At 41.9% G+C, this 19,981-nt stretch overlaps 1 protein-coding gene and 1 long non-coding RNA gene across 2 annotated transcripts in view; one reads left to right on the forward strand and one right to left on the reverse strand.

Annotated features, from left to right (window-relative positions):
• The first annotated feature begins 1,947 nt into the window (after window positions 1-1,947).
• Window positions 1,948-4,929, forward strand: LOC124268201. The gene is made up of 6 exons (XR_006896231.1): window positions 1,948-2,089; window positions 2,223-2,289; window positions 3,251-3,317; window positions 3,584-3,650; window positions 3,983-4,116; window positions 4,543-4,929. It is a non-coding gene; the product is annotated as an uncharacterized LOC124268201 (long non-coding RNA).
• A 1,093-nt stretch (window positions 4,930-6,022) lies between these two features.
• Window positions 6,023-19,981, reverse strand: part of LOC124268202 (ATP-binding cassette sub-family F member 3-like) — a 28,938-nt gene continuing 14,979 nt past the window's right edge. The window contains exons 8-19 of the mRNA XM_046703230.1: window positions 19,498-19,644; window positions 19,241-19,297; window positions 19,018-19,040; window positions 15,199-15,254; window positions 13,387-13,587; window positions 11,510-11,586; window positions 10,698-10,742; window positions 10,396-10,525; window positions 9,756-9,936; window positions 8,556-8,688; window positions 7,888-7,975; window positions 6,023-7,217 (exon numbers count right to left, since the gene is read on the reverse strand). Of these exons, the coding sequence (XP_046559186.1) occupies window positions 7,065-7,217; window positions 7,888-7,975; window positions 8,556-8,688; window positions 9,756-9,936; window positions 10,396-10,525; window positions 10,698-10,742; window positions 11,510-11,586; window positions 13,387-13,587; window positions 15,199-15,254; window positions 19,018-19,040; window positions 19,241-19,297; window positions 19,498-19,644 (1,291 nt within the window). The 3' untranslated portion in view covers window positions 6,023-7,064. The remainder of the gene's footprint in view (window positions 7,218-7,887; window positions 7,976-8,555; window positions 8,689-9,755; window positions 9,937-10,395; window positions 10,526-10,697; window positions 10,743-11,509; window positions 11,587-13,386; window positions 13,588-15,198; window positions 15,255-19,017; window positions 19,041-19,240; window positions 19,298-19,497; window positions 19,645-19,981) is intronic.

Below are 19,981 nucleotides of genomic sequence, written 5' to 3' on the forward strand. Positions count from 1 at the left end.
GGCCCTGTCCACTATCAAGGCCCTGTCCACAACCAAGGCCCTGTCCACAACCAAGACCCTGTGCACAAACAAGGCCCTGTCCAATACCAAGGCCCTATGCACTATCAAGGCCCTGTCCACTACCAAGGCCCTGTGCACTATCAAGGCCCTGTCCACAACCAAGGCCCTGTCCACTACCAAGGCCCTGTGCACTATCAAGGCCCTGTCCACTATCAAGGCCCTGTCCACTATCAAGGCCCTGCCCACTATCAAGGCCCTGTCCACTACCAAGGCCCTGTGCACTATCAAGGCCCTGTCCACTATCAAGGCCCTGTCCACTACCACCCTACTCAAGGCCCTGTGCACTATCAAGGCCCTGTCCACTGGCCCTGTGCACTATCAAGGCCCTGTGCACTATCAAGGCCCTGTGCACCACTACCAAGGCCCTGTGCACTATCAAGGCCCTGTCCACTATCAAGGCCCTGTGCACTATCAAGGCCCTGTCCACTATCAAGGCCCTGTGCACTACCAAGGCCCTGTGCACTACCAAGGCCCTGTGCACTACCAAGGCCCTGTCCACTATCAAAGCCCTGTGCACCAGTTCCAACTCCTTTATACCATAGTACAATTACATTGACTGAAGACAAACAAACGCTGTTGGCTTGATTTAAGTAAGTTTGATTGAAAACCTGTGTTACTTGGGCAACAGAATATGTTTACATAAACATGAGTTTATCTGCCTGAGAAACAAACACAATAAAACCTAATTGAAAAAATTCACTCAACAAGGCTTGACTGCACAGAATTTAAGGAAAGGGACACTTGTGCCTGATGGTATGACCGATAACTATAGAAATATGAAAGCATCACATGATCCTTAACGTTTTTGAGTATTATATATTAGGCATTTAAGATATCTTAAGAAATCTACAGCTGCCTGGGTACAGGTGTGCTCACATCAGAGTGAGTGAGTGAATAATGCTCAATGCCAGATAAGCAATTTTGCAACTATTCACAGGGGTTCACATGTGGTGTCATTAACATCACACTTTTTGTATAACTACACATTAACCATTCACGCTCATGTATGTGAAATTACAAAAATTGTTTGATAATGACCACAAACTGACGTTCCACATAAAAATATAATTCAGTTGAATAAGCATGATCACCATGATGGTTGTGTGCTGATTCTGACAATACTTCCTCAAGATCACAAAGGGGGACACCAGATATCACACAGTTATCACTGTGTATAATTCTAAGACTATTCGCTCTATTACATCATAACCATAATTCCTGCCATTTTCTAACACAAAATGTTTAAATTTGTTTTTAAAATCTCTTGAACTTGAACAAATGTGAGTCATCCCAAGCAGTTGTTAGGTAAGCTGTACCCCATCCTGTGCACATGGCAGCATCCATTACTTCTTTGCCTTCACTACATCCATCAGGTGTAAATTGATTGTAGATATGGGAGGTAACACGTATTCAAAGTGAAACTTCAGTTTTAACTGCTGGGCTAACCATCCACCTCATCTTGAACCTGGGTCTAAGTACTTTAGAAAACTGAACCTAAACAGGAACAGCATACTGGCATTGTGACCAGGTCAAGTTTTCAATGTACAGAAGCCAGAACTGCAACAGAATACTGGTACACAAAATGCATTTATTTAGACTTTCTCAGAAGGGTTGTGAGCAAGAGCAAAATAACTGGAAGATATTTTCTAGGCACTGGTGAGAGTGAGTGAGTTTTTACGTCGCTTTTACCAATATTCCAGCAATATCATGGCGGGGGACACCAGAAATGGGCTTCACACATTGTACCCATGTGGGGAATTGAACTCAGGCCTTCAGTGTGATGAGCGAACGCTTAACCACTTGGCTACCCCACTGCCCCTCACTGGTGAGAGGAGATTGTCACATGTTCTTCTCATCTTCAACTGAAACATGCTTGAGACAATCTAACAAGGCCAGGTTGATCAAGGTGCTTAGCCCCACAATTTCTAATCAGAAAAGCTCTAGACAATCTGGCATGGCTAGGTTGGATTGAGCTGCAGATCAACAAAGTTTCAACTGAAACACGCTTGAGACAATCTAGCACAGGCAGGTCAGATCAAGCTGCACATCAACACAGTTTCCACTAAGACATGCTTGAGACAATCTAGCACAGGCAGGTCAGATAACGCTGCAGATCGACACAGTATGAACTAAGACATGCTTGAGACAATCTAGATGTGCAGTTCAGATCAAGCTGCAGATCAACACAGTTTCAACTGAGACATGCTTGAGACAATCTAGCACAGGCAGGTCAGATTAAGCTGCAGATCACGCTGCAGATCGACACAGTTTGAACTAAGACATGCTTGAGACAATCTAGAACAGGCAGGTCAGATCACGCTGAAGATCGACACAGAATGAACTAAGACATGCTTGAGACAATCTAGCACAGGCAGGTCAGATTAAGCTGCAGATCACGCTGCAGATCGACACAGTTTGAACTAAGACATGCTTGAGACAATCTAGAACAGGCAGGTCAGATCACGCTGCAGATCGACACAGAATGAACTAAGACATGCTTGAGACAATCTAGATGTGCAGGTCAGATCAAGCTACAGATCGACCCAGTTTCAACTGAAACACACTTGAAACAATCTAGCACAGGCAGGTCAGATCAAGCTGCAGATCAATACAGTTTCAACTGAAACATGCTTGAGACAATCTAGCAAAGGCAGGTCAGATCAAGCTGCAGATCGACACAGAATGAACTAAGACATGCTTGAGACAATCTAGCAAAGGCAGGTCAGATCACGCTGCAGATCAACACAGTTTCAACTGAAACACACTTGAGACAATCTAGCACAGGCAGGTCAGATCAAGCTGCAGATCGACACAGTTTGAACTAAGACATGCTTGAGACAATCTAGCACAGGCAGGTCAGATCAAGCTGCAGATCGACACAGAATGAACTAAGACATGCTTGAGACAATCTAGCACAGGCAGGTCAGATCACGCTGCAGATCAACAGAGTTTCAACTGAAACACACTTGAGAAAATCTAGCACAGGCAGGTCAGATCAAGCTGCAGATCAACACAGTTTCAACTGAAACACACTTGAGACAATCTAGCACAGGCAGGTCAGATCAAGCTGCAGATCGACACACAATGAACTAAGACATGCTTGAGACAATCTAGCACAGGCAGGTCAGATCATGCTGCAGATCAACAGAGTTTCAACTGAAACACACTTGAGACAATCTAGCACAGGCAGGTCAGATCAAGCTGCAGATCGACACAGTTTCAACTAAGACATGCTTGAGACAATCTAGCACAGGCAGGTCAGATTAAGCTGCAGATCGACACAGAATGAACTAAGACATGCTTGAGACAATCTAGATGTGCAGGTCAGATCAAGCTGCAGATTGACACAGTTTCAACTAAGACATGCTTGATACAATCTAGCACAGGCAGGTCAGATTAAGCTGCAGATCGACACAGAATGAACTAAGACATGCTTGAGACAATCTAGATGTGCAGGTCAGATCAAGCTGCAGATCAACACAGTTTCAACTGAAACACACTTGAGTCAATCTAGCACAGGCAGGTCAGATCACGCTGCACATCAACACAGTTTCAACTAAGACATGCTTGAGACAATCTAGCACAGGCAGGTCAGATTAAGCTGCAGATCGACACAGAATGAACTAAGACATGCTTGAGACAATCTAGATGTGCAGGTCAGATCAAGCTGCAGATCGACACAGTTTCAACTAAGACATGCTTGATACAATCTAGCACAGGCAGGTCAGATTAAGCTGCAGATCGACACAGAATGAACTAAGACATGCTTGAGACAATCTAGATGTGCAGGTCAGATCAAGCTGCAGATCGACACAGTTTCAACTAAGACATGCTTGATACAATCTAGCACAGGCAGGTCAGATTAAGCTGCAGATCGACACAGAATGAACTAAGACATGCTTGAGACAATCTAGATGTGCAGGTCAGATCAAGCTGCAGATCAACACAGTTTCAACTTAGACAAGCTTGAGACAATCTAGCAAAGGCAGGTCAGATCACGCTGCAGATCAACACAGTTTCAACAGAAACACACTTGAGACAATTTAGCACAGGCAGGTCAGATCAAGCTGCAGATCAATCTGCAGATCAACACAGTTTCAACTGAAACAAACTTGAGACAATCTAGCACAGGCAGGTCAGATCAAGCTGCAGATCAACACAGTTTCAACTGAGACAAGCTTGAGACAATCTGGCACAGGCAGGTCAGATCAAGCTGCAGATCAACACAGTTTCAACTGAAACACGCTTGAGACAATCTAGCACAGGCAGGTCAGATCACGCTGCAGATCGACACAGTTTCAACTGAGACAAGCTTGAGACAATCTGGCACAGGCAGGTCAGATCAAGCTGCAGATTAACACAGTTTCAACTGAAACATGCTTGAGACAATCTAGCATAGGCAGGTCAGATCAAGCTGCAGATCAAGCTGCAGATCGACACAGAATGAACTAAGACATGCTTGAGACAATCTAGCAAAGGCAGGTCAGATCAAGCTGCAGATCGACACAGAATGAACTAAGACATGCTTGAGACAATCTAGCAAAGGCAGGTCAGATCAAGCTGCAGATCGACACAGTTTCAACTGAAACACGCTTGAGACAATCTGGCACAGGCAGGTCAGATCAAGCTGCAGATCGACACAGAATGAAAAAAGACATGCTTGAGACAATCTAGCAAAGGCAGGTCAGATCACGCTGCAGATCGAAACAGTTTCAACGGAAACACGCTTGAGACAATCTAGCACAGGCAGGTCAGATCAAGCTGCAGATCAACACAGTTACAACTGAGACAAGCTTGAGACAATCTGGCACAGGCAGGTCAGATCAAGCTGCAGATCAACACAGTTACAACTGAGACAAGCTTGAGACAATCTGGCACAGGCAGGTCATACTGAGCTGATCACCACAGTTTTGAGACATTCTTTAGACAAGCGAAGTTCAAAATAAATGCTGCTCATGCACTTTGGAATACTGACACAAAATACCTAATACATTTGTCTGGCCCAAGGTGTATCGTCTAAACCAATTCTGCTCTGTTGGAAGTATTTAAAAAGTGCATCCATGTTGTGACAATATTAATATTACTTGTTCATTGTGTAATAAATGATATAGAAAGGAATAAAGTATTGCCAGCAATTTCAAAATCAGATATTTTTCTCCCAGTCACAACTCAAACAAAATGGAAGTAACACTAATCTGATTTCATAATCCCAACAAATCAACACAGAGCATGTTGACACATAATTTATATCATAGCTAATTGCAACTATTGAAACAATAGATTGTTATCAACAATATCATCAGGGTTTTATAATTCATACTGATATGGGACAATCATAAGGCATACAATTACAATACATCAATATTTTGATATATCGTTACACTCCTAATATAAAGTTACCAGGACTGACTTTCATTCTGTAAATGACATAATATCAATATATAAGTTACATATATCACATTGATAATAAAATACTTAAATACAATACAAATAATGACTCTTTATTTTGTATATGCATTTTATTACAAAGAGACCCTTCCTGCTGTGAAGCCTGTTAAGAACATACTGAGGTTGCATTCGAGATAACTACTTTTCCCAAACATAAATATTTAAATGCTAAATACATCTGTATAAGTTCAGATAGAGATGAGTTCTTAAAGTCAAAACAAGGGATACGATTCTGGGTCCCGATCCACAAAGAATTTGTAATGTTACGACCTATCGTCATAATTTATGGCTTGGGGTTGGGGAGTGATTTTAAGGGGGGTCGGGGGTCACCCATTTTGTTCTGGGGAGGTAGGGGGGTCATCAAATTTGTACACATGTACTAGGGGAATAGCAATTTTGTACATAACATGCGGGGGTCACTTACTTTGTATATAAATTTTAAGGGTGTGGGGGGTGGTGGGGGTGTGTGTGTGTGTGGTGGTTGGGGGTTGTTTTTTTTGGTTGTTTTTTTGGTGGGTGTGTGTCATTCACATTGTACATGCTTCTCCATAAAAATCATCATCATGCCCCACAAGCCATAGATTATGAACAGTCCCTGACTATACTTTTCCATAGGATGACAATTAGCATAGTGCTACGAAGGTTTTGTGGATTGGGTCCCTGAACTTGCAAATGGAACCCAGAGCCAATACAATACAGAGATGATATAGGCCTGGAACATTGGAACACTGTTGAATGAGTGTGGGTAGAACCACTTTCAGCTATCAATATCACAGCATGGGACATCAGAATTGGGTTTCACACATTGTATCCATGATGGGATTGAACCCAGGCCTGCAGTGTGACCAAGAAAAACTTAACCACATGGCTACACCATCACCACACTGGTGATTAGCGTCACCCTGTCAAAATATATATTTTACAGTTAATTCAAGAAATGCATCAACTTGCTTAGACAGCAAGTATATCAAAACTAAGCTCAGCATCAGAAGCTTCAGCTTCAAACTGGATTCTGTCCTCAAAAAACGATTCTGTTGGATCAAAGTCTGAATCAGGCTTCTTGTCACAAGCAGAGGTCAATAAGTGCCATATTGCACCATCACCATGGTAACCATGTAACCACAGATACCATCACCCGTGGAAACGGCCTGCATCCATGCAGTAAAGAAAGTTTATTCACAGACGTAACAAGTGCTTTACTGACTTGTTTTAAACAAATAAGCACATTCTTTATGTTACGAAGTTATTGGTGTCACACAAAATGTCTTTCAACACATCCATAATCACAAACATGGAAGACTGTTGCCATGGCTACCATGAATGCATCTTGATCAAAGATATTTGAGACACTGACTTAACCTAGTCAATAATTGCATGATTGTTTTCCATGAATTCAAGTCTGACTATGTGAGACACTGTTTCCAGTCTTCTTAACAAAACTGCTCAGTTCTCATTCTGAAAACCATGTATGGTTCAGAGATAATTTTCAGGCCAAGCAACCAATTTCCTCAGTCACATAACAGTTAAAAGTTTGCATATCACAGATCCATCATTTCCTAAACTTGTGCTTGAAGTTCTGCATTGACAAGCTCCTTGTATTCGTCAATGCCGTTCTCTAGTGAAACAACATTTTTGTCCTTCACTACCCACAGTTCCTTGCACACTTTCCGGATCAGTCGCTCGTCGTGAGATACCAGTATCACACCTCCCTTGAAGCAAAAGAAATAATCGTGGTTAAAGTACAAACTGAGTACGTAAGCTGCGGCAGATGCTGCTTTGAACAGTATTTCAAGTTGTTTTGGTTTTTTTGTACTTTAATGCCACACTCGGCAATATACCAGCTATATGGCAACGGTGTAAATAATCAAGCCTGGACCTGACTATCTAGTGATCAACATCATGACCATTGATCTATGATGGTTAGTGGTTTGTTGTTTAACACCGCACTCAGCAATATACCAGCTATATGGCGGCGGTCTGTAAATAATCAAGTCTGGACCTGACTATCTAGTGATCAACATCATGAGCATCGATCTATGATGGTTGCTGGTTTGTTGCTTAACGTCTCACTCAGCAATATTCCAGCTATATGGCAGCGGTCTGTCAATAATCGAGTCTGGACCAGACAATCTACTGATCAACAGCATGAGCATCGATCTACGATGACAGTGTCAACCAAGTTAGTGAGCCTGACCCGACAAGCAAAATATTTCAGCTATATTACACAGCTTGTATATATATACCTGAAGACCACAACAAGCACTAACATTCAAGGGGTGTTTTCTTCCTGAGAGTATCATTTCAACGACCTGTGCCCATTAATTGCCAGAAGAATTGGCGACACATTTCACCTGTTGTGTAAAAGAAGCATGTTCTCACCTTGAATTTCTTCAGGGCCTCTCCAAGAGCTTCTATTGTTTCCATGTCTAAGTGATTTGTAGGCTCGTCCAAGATAAGGAAGTTCGGACTGAAACATGATGGGTTTATTTGAAAAGATATTGCAATAACATAGTACAGTAACCTCCTGTAAAAATACAATTTCAGGAACTTATAAACTTCCAAGCTAAGGTTGCTAAATACAGAGGGTGCTTCTGCATATGCTGACATCTCCTGTCCGCCATTAAATATCTTTGATTGATACTGCAATCAATATAGATAGAATACAAAAAATACCTGCATAAAAATGGAGCTATTACGATCAACATTGGACTGTCTGTAATGCGAATATTTGCAGTAAATGTCAAACAATATCAGAGATTGTTATTTGATCAAAAACAACAGTCATAGCAAAATTTGGTTCTCAAAATCTAATGGTAGGCATCTCAAGTCTGACAAATGAATGCATGTGATGATACAGTTGACAATGAAGGACGACATGTGAAGTATCCTGGCAGAAGCGGAAGGCAACTGGGATGCAGCATCTATGACGAGTGGCCATCACCTAAGAACATCAACATGATTACAGCACCCAAAAGACAACCAGAAACACAATACAGTCTGTGTTGACTGGAGTAGGAACAAGATCAGAAAGACAATGACAAACTCACCTGGATAAACTCAAGACAGCAAAGGCAACTCGACTCTTCTGTCCTCCTGATAAACTTGAGACCGGCCTCGTAGCCAGCTCACCCGATACGCCATAAGACCCAAGCTGGTTCCGATAATATTCTGAATTCTTTCCTGGAATGCAAGATTTCATGTTACAGTTGAACCAATATCTGTTTCTTGTTACCTGTGCATCTGCCAATATTCCAGCTACATTTCTGCAGCCTGCAAATTTCTCATTTGGGACCAAACCAGTGACTGATTTTTTATCCAGTGGCACTATGGATTACACACAGTTGCCATGTCAACAAGACAAGAAATCAATTCTAAGACTGTTAACTACGCTTACCACAAAAACAAGGACAACTACATTTAGTTCATCATACAGATTCCATTTATAAAATACAGCAAGCAGGAGGGACAAAAAAATTAGTTTGTTAAAAGCATGTTCGTTATAAAAGTAGTTTACTGTGCTATCCCAGAAGCCATAGTACCAAGGCACACAAGACTCGCTCCATTCTGAGATTTGCTATATCAAAGAGTGAGTGAGTGAGTATAGTTTTACGCCACTTTTAGCAATATTCCAGCAATATCCAGCTACCCCAGCACCTCCTGCTATATCAAAGAATATGCTGAACACACTGTAGCAAGTCAAGATCTTGGAATTGATTATATAAACATGAAAAAATGTGAAAATAACTCAAACTCAGCACACCAAAATATTAAATTGAGGATAAGCATTTCTTTTCATAGTACTTTGGAGTTTATGAGCCTGTATTTGACTGTTAGCATCATTTTCAGCAGATTTTAGGGTCACTTTATTGACTTACCAGTTCACTGGGCAATAGTTTAGTGGACTTGTTAACATACCATATGGGATATGATTGATTGATTGAGTTTACTTTTACACCACACTCTGCAATATTACAGCTATACTGAGGCGGTCTCTAAATAATCGAGTCTGGACCAGACAATCCAGTGGTCAACAGCATGAGCATCGATCTACGCAATTGGGATACCATGATGTGTGTCAACCAAGTAAGCGAGCCTGACCACAAGATCCCGTAAGTCGGCCTTATGACAAGCATGGGTTGCTGAAGATCAATTCTAACCCGGATCTTCACAGGTCTATGCATATAACTGAAGGTGAGTGTATCACTGCTAGCACAAGTATTATATTGAATGGTGTTAGTCTTTCCTACCTGGGAATCTGGCTGCCAGCAGCTCTACAGACGTCACATTCATCTCCAGCTGGTCAACGTGATGCTGACTGAAGTAACCGATCTTCAGGTTACGATGACCATGACGGATACCTTTCACAGGTTCAAGGTCACCCAGGAGTATCTTCAACAGTGTTGTTTTACCAGCGCCATTGTCTCCAACCTGAAGTACACGAGACGTAAACTCTCTAGATGCGTCAAGATGATTTTGATGTTACCATGGTTACTGTTCTACAAGTTAAAGGTCTGTCAATCACCAAAGACGTCCATGATGATAGCAACTTAGTAACATTTCAACAGCAGTGAATAAATTAGGGGGTCAGTGTATGGGAATGACTGGCAAGTTTTTGCTTCATCAGTTCAGTAGAATCAAGAAATACATGCATGTTGTTAATTAGTGCCAGTTTTAGAAATAATGCATTAAAATTAAAGGGTTTTATCAAGACCTAAGGAAGTTATGTTTAATAATGAAAACTGTTTACGCACAAAGATGGACAACACACACAAAGTGATTACAGCACTAAGGCACCTGCAGATCTAATACCTTAACACAGACTAAAATGGTCATGGTGCGAAGTTTGCTTGAAGAAACCAGGTGATAACAGAAACGAAAAAGACTCACAATGCAAATCCTGGAATCCATGTTGGCGTTGATACATATTTTATTGAATATTGGTTGGTCTTTACAGTAGTAGAAGGTAAGCTCATCCAGCTGAAGAATAGGGGGAGATAACTTCTCACACTCAGGAAACCTGAGAACCACAAAAACAAAAGACATAATTTCATGTATACCAAGTTTTCTGCATGTAAAAAGATTAATAAGCTCGCTGATTCTGCATCATGCAAAGTAGAAATCAAGATAGAAGCCATGAAAGAAACGTTATTCCAAAACTAATGGATGCTATATACATCACATTTACTTACTTCAACACAACTTCCGTCTCCTTGGCAACAGGTACTAATGGTGGTCTGGAAAGAACATAGGTGAAAGTGATAAATGATACTGAAATAAGTTTGTAGCAACAGAGAAATGAAATCTCACTAAAATGAAAGCTTTCACTCGCAAACCTCCCTGCATGAAGATGTGCCATACTATACATTGTTATCACTTGCTAGATAACGGTGTTAGTATCTACACCAAAACGTCACATTCATTGCAATAAAGAAGTTGACTATACATAGAACTTGGTTTTCCTATATACATCAATATGTGAAGGCAAACTATCCTCAACCATTAATTCTCTGCATTCAGGAGTGAGGGAGTGAGTTTAGTTTTACACAGCACTCAGCAATATTCCAGCTATATGGCAGCGATCTGTAAATAATCAAATCTGGACCAGACAATCCAGTGATGATCAGCATGAGCATTGATCTAGCAATTGGGATATGATGACATGTGTCAACCAAGCCAGCGAGCCTGACCACCCGATCCTGTTAGTCGTCTCTTACGACAAGCATGGGATACTGAAGATCGATTCTAACCCAGATCTTCACAGGTCCTCTGCATTCAGAACAGTATGCATGTTTCTGTATCTCAAATCATGGGCAGTTCTTAATGGAAATAATAATGGCAATATCATGACAGGGGACAAAGAAATGAACTTCGCCCTTTTTAGGGGTTAACCTGGAACTTTGGCATTACAAACAACATATTAATCATAAGTCTTCACTACCGCCCCCATGTCGGTTAAATATGTGTGAGGAAAATAGGACCCATCTTCTTCCATCATACTTACAGCTTGTCAAGCAGTTTCAGTTTACTCTGGACTTGTGAGGCTCTGTTGGCATTGTAGCGGAATCTATCAATAAACACCTACAGGAGAGAGTAAACAGTGATCAGAATAAACACAGAAAACATAAATTTAACACACAAAAAAATTGAAAATATATACTCTGTGTTGTGATTTTGTGCCATCTTGTTTCTAACACAGCACAAGAACTTATTTGTTGGAAATTCCAAATCAGAACAGTAGATTTTTTCATTATTCATTCGTGATTTGTCTGTTGTTTAATGCAACACGAGAAACATTTCCAGCAATGTGACAGCAACCGGCCAACAACAGAGTGAATGAGTGAGTTGGGTTTTACGCCGCTTTTAGCAATATTCCAGCAATATCATGTCAATATCGTTTCCAAGGAAATGATGAAAAGCATAACTGCCAAATATCTGCAAATAGCAAAAGGTATCACTTCAAGATCTGTTTGATATACAGTCAGCTCCCTCAAAACCAACATCACTGCCAAGACTTGTAGAAAGATATTGAACAGTTTTCGAGTTGTGCTCCGGAAACGAAGCCCACCCCTTCCTTTTGAGACTAAGTCGAACACGTTTCCATGGAAATCAAGAAAAATAAAAATGACAAAAATCTATAAATAGCAAAAGGCACCACTTTAGGTTCTGTTCGATATATCTGCCAAGTTTTGTTGAAAAATATTGAACGGTTTTCCCTCTCAGAAGCAGTATGTTAACTCTGAAGTGACCAGTGCTGGTCTTATCCATTTAAGGCTAAGAGCCAGGCCAGGTGACAAGAAGCATATGTTCATGTGTTATGGCAACATATGGCCAGAGGATTAAAACAACGTTCTGCTCTCCAGGCAGAATCTCTATACTCGACCAGGGAGATGGTGGAATCATCATGAGGTCTTACAAAGGGAGTAGATGATGACAATGTCTGGACCAAGTGATAGAACATTTTCCTAACATTTAAGTGAAACCCATAAGCATAAATTTTGTTGTTATTGATTTATTTGTCCCTGATAAGCAGAGCCTTAGTCACCTCCAAAAGTCAGATTTTCTAGGGCAATTAGTGACATGCATATTTCACTGCTTGAATAAGACAAAAATGTTTGCAATGTCTACTGTACCTTTCAGTTTCAATTTCACAATAAGGACTACCAAGGATTTCAAATACAGATTTGATCATATTTCAGCACAATAAGTCACTCACAAGTCCTTGTAAAAAAATACAAGTATATTAGCGTAATATTGCAAATTTTGCACCCTGGCAAATTGTATATATTTCAGGAAAATGTTCTGGAAAACCTGCATCTTTGGACCAGGCAAACCAGAAGAGTGAGTGAGTGAGTTTAGTTTTACGCCGCACTCTGCAGTATTCCAGCTATATGGCGGCGGTCTGTAAATAATCGATCCTGGACCAGACAATCCAGTGATCAACAGCATGAGCATCGATCTGCACAATTGGGAACCGATGATAGTGTCAACCAAGTCAGTAAGCCTGACCACCCAATCCCGTTAGTCGCCTCTTACGACAAGCATGGGTTACTGAAAATCAATATTCTAACCCAGGCCTTCACGGGTAGCAAACCAGAAGAGGGCAACATGTAAAACAGTCAGTAGTGTCAGGGTTCACCCACACTGGCCCCAGTCATACCATAAACCTTCTTATAATGAACTCAATTGGACCATTATTGTTCGTTAGTTATCACCAAATTTCGTTATATTATATACATTTCGACTAAAATATACAGCAACTGGCCGGGACAAAGAATAAGTGCCAGTTCATCATAAACATATTTGCTATAAAATTTAGTTTACTGTACATTGTTACACCCTGTTCTGCCTTGTAATCCTCAATCAAGTATCTCTAACTACCTGTATATGGTCTCTGTACTGCTTCTGAGCTTCATATTCTCGTTGCTGGTTTTTCAGTCTCTCCTCCCTTGTTTTGTGAAACACTTCATAGTTGCCACGGTAACAGTCTATTCTTTGTGAGTGTATATGCAAGATATCCGTGGCAACCGCATCAAGAAACAGCCGATCGTGAGAAACTACAAAAATTGTCTTTGGCCAGTTCTGGAAAGAATGAATTCAAATTTCATTAAACAGATTCACACAAAGTTTGCAGTCTAAGTAAACTCAGGCTCTAACAAAACCTTGTGGAAGGTCGCGTCAGGTAACCTTTGAGCGACCTATGACCTTCCAATCAAACGCGAAGACGGCTGAACGGATTTAACCAATCAGACAACGGCTACTATTTAGGGTTTGGCGGGACTTACAAAATGGATTTTCTCTTCCCCAGTCGCCAACACTGATCTCATAACAAATGAAAACCCGCATAGAACACAGATATATGACCTGCAGAATATACGCTTTTTGGTTTCTGTTGACATGGCTATCATTAGCTAATATTTCCGAAAGCTGACATCCTCGAATACTGACAAAACGCTATTTTCAGCGACTGTTTACTCACTCTTGTGACGTGCTCCATCACGGTACGGAAAATAGCATTCGGAATCGTTCGGGTACAAAACTTTTTCGAGGTAAAAGTTCAAAAGGTATGTGCGAATGTCAACTTTCGCGATTTGGTAAGCTGTGTTCTGATTGGTCCATTGAAAAGGTCAGCTAACGCGACCATCCACAAGGTTTTGTTAGGCTCAGTATAGCAGTGTAACGAATAATACTGAGCCTCAGTTTACTTACACTGACACAGTTTGATACATGAATATCATCATCTACGTTGTTACTGTGGCAATGTTGTTTACATGTCTGTATTTTACATATACCATTCCAAAAAAGTAGGGGATATTCCATTTTGTGAGCATACAAATAGCCAATGCCAATGCATATGAGAAAAGTAATATATATCCATACAGATGAAACATTTCCAAAGGGATGGAACAAATTGTCACATTTTCCCTTAATTTCTCTTCATCATCTGTTTCCTCCTTGGCTTCATCATTGCATTTTATCAATCTTGTAAATCCAATGTCCCCTACTTTTTTGGGATGGTATATTTATATATATGAACTTGTAATGAAATAACATACTAGTATTAACTTTGGAAAGATTTCCGCCCATAACCCTGTTTTTTTTTATATTATCATTCTATGCCTAACAATATATGGTGTTTTGTTAAATAAAAACCCTAACCCTAACCCTAACCCCTCGAAATAATCCTAATAACTAGAATACATTTCAAGCTGTGCTTATGGTCGGAACTCTTGCCATAGCTTTTACTGTGATGTTCAGAATAAAATAAACTTGCTTTCTACTTTGCTCCTGTTTGACGTTTCTTTGTTTAACTTAAATATTATTTAACTGCATTTGGGTAGCTGTGGGGTAAGATTGTATAGCTTGGGTCACTACTTTGTTTAAGACAGCTTACACCTGATTGGCCTTGTTTAAAATACTAATGCTCAGCACCTCACCAGCACAACACACATGCAACTGAGGACTGAAACTGACCACATGTTCATACAGATGCATTTGGGATAATCAACAGGGGCGTTAAATCCGTGAAAACTCAAATACGACCTGAGTGTTATTCCTGAACACCCCTGGGTACATTACACAGATTTTAGACTTCTTAATTCAAAAGTTTCAACACGAATATACTACTAAATAAAGAGTCTATGTGAACTTGTCATTATGTAAATAAACATATTAATAAAACAATCTGCCTACCTGTAGGTAATTCTCTAACCATATAATGGCTTTCATGTCCAACATGTTTGTAGGTTCTGGAAATGGAAAGCATTTGATTGAACAAGTTAAGTTTGATAATAACAAATGGTTCACTTACAACCATTATGATTGGTTCACTGTGAGTGAAAATGATAATCAAATATATTATCATATGATCAACATGACTGTAATATTAATGGACTCGTTTTTTCGATGACTGTCACTGATCTTTTGGAAGCAATGTTTCATGAACATTTGTATGTACAATTATCAGTAAAAAAGAACAATGAAGAATTGCAGTTAGCAGATATTATTGGGTCAGAGGTATGATTGGGGAAGGTCAAGGCCATTTCCACAAGCAGGTCAAGGAACAAAAAAAGGTGTTGAATATAAGATAGGATAAGTTTTATAATTGTACAGTTTCTATGACTGCCTATAATCCGTTTGAGAGAAAACCATTGGTTGACAGTATGTGCAACAATCAATGTGACCAACATTCAGATTTGTAAAACCCAACACCAGTGTTAAAAAATTGGCAGATAACGGTTCACACAATAAAACCTCGAAAGCTCAATCGGCTAGAGAGGTGGAACCATGCCCACTGGAGAGAACTGACTGACCGAACCGAGCACGCTCACTGGAGAGTCTGTCAAGTTGGTAATAATGGATGAGCGATGCTCGGACGGCTCCAAATAGCCACGTGAGCAGATCTCCTCAATGGGCAGGGCTGCAGCGTAAGCTGTCGATGTAGCCACTGCCCTAACCGAATGAGCCTTCAACCCTACAGGCGGGATACGCCCTGTTTGAGTATAGCTCATGTGTATGGCAGAGACAAGCCACCTAGAAATGGTTTGCTTGGTCGCCGGAAGACCAGCCTGAACCCCGCCATAACAACAAAACAATTGGTTACCCTTACGGGTACCCCTTGTTCGTTTGATATAAGCCTTAAGTGTCTTACGGACATCTAAGGCGTGAGCACGCCGTAGAGAGGTACCGGACAGGGAAGGCTGGAGTGAAAGCTGGGAGCTCAATAGGCCGTCACATGGAAGGGACTATCCTTCTTAGGACGGTAAGTATCAGAGCAGCCGTATGCTAACTCTGTCTTTGTGAAAACAGTAGCGCGGATCGCCGACATTAGCGTGAATATCGCCAACCCGCCTGCCTGAAGTCACATACAAGAAGCGCCGTCTTCCACGTCAACAGCTGGAGTGAAAGAACCGACAGATTGTGAAACAGTGGACGGACAGCCAATCAAAGCGATTGACAAGTCCCACGGGGACTAATCCGCCCGGACAACCCGGACGGATTCTGTCCACGCCTGCTAAAAAGCGCTGTACCAGAGGGTGCTGCCCCAAGAGAGCACCGTCAACAGGAATGTGGCTTTATAGAAATAGCTGTAGAATATCCTCGAACAGTTGAAGCCGCTAGACCGGCTTCCAACGAACTGGAGGAATTCTAACACACAGACTAAATCTGTAGAAAGGGATCAAGAATCCCCTGTTGACACACCAGCTAATAACAGGCCCATCTATCCTCATATTGAGCGTTTGTGAATCCTCCGCGAAGCCAGAATTGTGTCTGCAACTGGTGCAGGAATTCCTTCGCATGGGCGATCCCTGATAGCGGCCAAGCCACCCACTGAATCCTGGGATTGGTGTGGGCGCTCCGTTCTGGGATAGGAGGTCGGTCGAGAAAAGGTAATAGAACAGGAGGCTGAGCCAGAAACCTGAGAATTACCGAAACCAGCTTTGTGCCGACCAAAGGGGTGCCAGAAGCACAAGTAGCGAGCTGGTTGTGCGGTCAGCTTCGACAGGACCCTGGAAATCCAGTGGTATCGGAGAGCGCCCACAGTACCCTGTCCGTCCCAATCTAGCTGAAAGGCGTCGTTGGCTAACGCACCGGATCCGAATCCGGGAGCAAAACACAGGAATCTGGTTAGTCACCCCAGGCGCATAAACAGATCCACCTGGAAACGACCCGAACAACTGGGAGATAATCGAATATCTCCCGGTCGAGCATCCACTTTCGTGTGGGGCTAGTATCGCCGTGAAGCGCGTCTGCGCGGGCGTTGTCTACCCCGGGGAGATAAACAGGCAAAACCCGAATGTTGAACTGATCGCACCACAGTAGAAACTGCCGCCTCCTGAAGGGCGGCGAGGAGACACTGTGCGCCTTGCTTGAGAATGTAAGTCATGGCCGTTTGATTGTCCATTTCTAGGCGAACCACACGGCCCTGCACCAACACCGGAAGCACTTTCGAACACCTTGCGGACTGCTCTCAGTTCTAACACATTGATGTAGGCTGACCTCCAGCTCCGACCAGAGGCGGAGGCTGAGTGCTTTCGCCAGGACCCCCAACCTGTGAGGGGCGTCCGTCTGAACTGAGAGGAAAGGTGTCGGGTGTGAGGGGATTCCCCTGGACAAATTCCCGACTTCCGTCCACCATCGCAAGTGAGGGATTAACCACTCTGGCGTTATGAGCATAATCTCGTAGCCCTGCGAGTGGGACCACAGCTGAGCTAATGCTTGCTGAATTGGTCGCATCCTCAGACGCGCACGCCAAACCACGTCCACTGTCGCCGCCATGTTGCCGAGCAACCGAAGCCATGTTCGGGCCGACGCAACGGGGGACTGGAGGAACTGTAACACACTGCAGCATAACAATTACGGTTTTTTAGCGTAATACAGAAAATGCGAGCAGTAGACATACGCCCACACGTACCAAGATACAAATAAAAAATCACTAAAACCACCTGTAACATTGAAAAACCACATGGGAAACCAATGAACAGGAAGGCTAGCGAAGGGACCTGTCCGCCATCTTGACACGCACTAGCGAGCCGACCCGCGACAGGTACCAAGTTACAACGAAATTTATGAATGAAAAAATTCAGAAAAACCTCCAGGTATTCGCCCATGCAGGAAAAAGAGAACCATACATACAGTTTGCAGTTTCTGAAACACTCATTTCTCTATAGTTAGCTTAAAGGAAAAAACCTTCTGGTATTTAAATGGACAGTTAACCTTATCACACTTACATTGTGTAACAAGCTCCCATTTTAGACAGCTTAAAGAAAAACATGGAGCTTGTGTCCTGGAGGTGAGGTGAGGTGAAATTGGGTTTAACGTCGTACTTGAGAATATTTCGCTCATATGACGACATGCATGCGTGTGTATGAGTATGTGCGGCTGCTTGTACTAGCCCAGACTGAAGCTGGTTTAATAGTGCTAGCCCACTGAGATACCATGCCGCAGTGAAGCATGAATACCTCACTCAGACACATTATACTGACTCTGAGCCAAGCAGTCCTTGTTGTACCCGTTAATGCCGAGCCCCAGGCAGGGACCAACAAGTACCATATTTTAACATCTTTTGGTATGACACGGTCGGGGATCGAACCCGCGACCTTCCGCTCTCCAGGCGGACGCTGTAACCACAACACCACAGAGGTGGTCTTGTGTCCTGGAGGTGAGGGGGATGACATGGGGCTAACAGTTTATATTTTATCTGTGATGTGCCTGCATGCATGTCTCTGTGTGAACTAGTCCAGACCAATGGCAGTTTCAAATTGCAGGTCCATTGAAAATGCTGCGTATTCATATGGATACTCCACTAAGACACAGGATACTGACAGCTTGCTGACTGCTCCCCTTAATGCTGAGGCAGGGAAGCAACAGTGTCTATTGCTGTGACCATGTCAGGGATTGCACCACTGACCTACGCACTATCCTCTACAACCATAGAGAATATCAAGCTGGAAGGGGTGACAACCCATGAAATTCAATCAAAATGTTTTCTCATCTCTTTGTAAAACTTACCATCAAGTAACAACAAGTCTGGTCTGAAAAGGGAAAATAAATCACATTAATCAAATATTCCACTTGACAATCAATCTTGAGGAAAATTGATGAAGTGTATCTAGATTTATTAAACATGACAAAACATCTACATTAATATGTATTCATAATTAGTAAGGGGCTACTTAAAGTTTTCAGTCACATTATTTTGGCTGATTAGCAAACAAAAGTGTCCACAACTCACTCAGTGAAGAGGGCTCTTGCAAGGGCTAATCTCATCCTCCAACCTCCAGAAAACTCTCTGTAAAACAAACAAACAACATTGAACATGGAAACTTTCGTAAAAATGTACTAACTAAACTAAGTGACAATACCTGTGGTAATTTCCCTACACTATGCACAACTGAGGGAAAAGACAGTGATTTTGGAAGTATGTCTATGTTATGGGAACCATCATGCTTTTCTCACAACCATGTCACTGCCATTCTGTGTAGTGCTCACCTTGTTGGCCTACTCTGCCCCTCAGACGAAAATCCCAGACCTGCCAAAATAACAGCTGCTCTGGCTGGGGCTTTGTCTGCTTCAATCTCCTCCAACTCACGGTAAATCTCACTTAATCGTGCTGAAACATCTTTGTCTGTGCCAGAACTGAAAAGAAAATACAATGTCAAAAGTCAATAATAGTCATGCATTTTATTACACTTTTGAGCCATCATTATCCAGCATAATGTTCATGTCATCTGTTGTCTGGCTATCATTATACTTCATCAGAATGAAAATACATATGGAATCCTCACAAGTGCACTTTAACTTCAAAACTTCAAACAGAAACTTAATATCGTTGCAATGGCATATTCTAGCACCATAATTTCGGAAATATTTTACGAATGATTACTAAGAAATGTGTACAGTGGGTAAGTGAGTGCCTACGCTTCTACACATATTTTACATATGCTTCTTGTTCATAACAGTTCCTTTTGGCATT

The sequence above is a fragment of the Haliotis rubra genome, unplaced genomic scaffold (genome assembly GCF_003918875.1).
Source record: "Haliotis rubra isolate DU_JTF1 unplaced genomic scaffold, ASM391887v1 Scf137, whole genome shotgun sequence".
In the NCBI taxonomy this organism is placed as follows: domain Eukaryota; kingdom Metazoa; phylum Mollusca; class Gastropoda; order Lepetellida; family Haliotidae; genus Haliotis; species Haliotis rubra.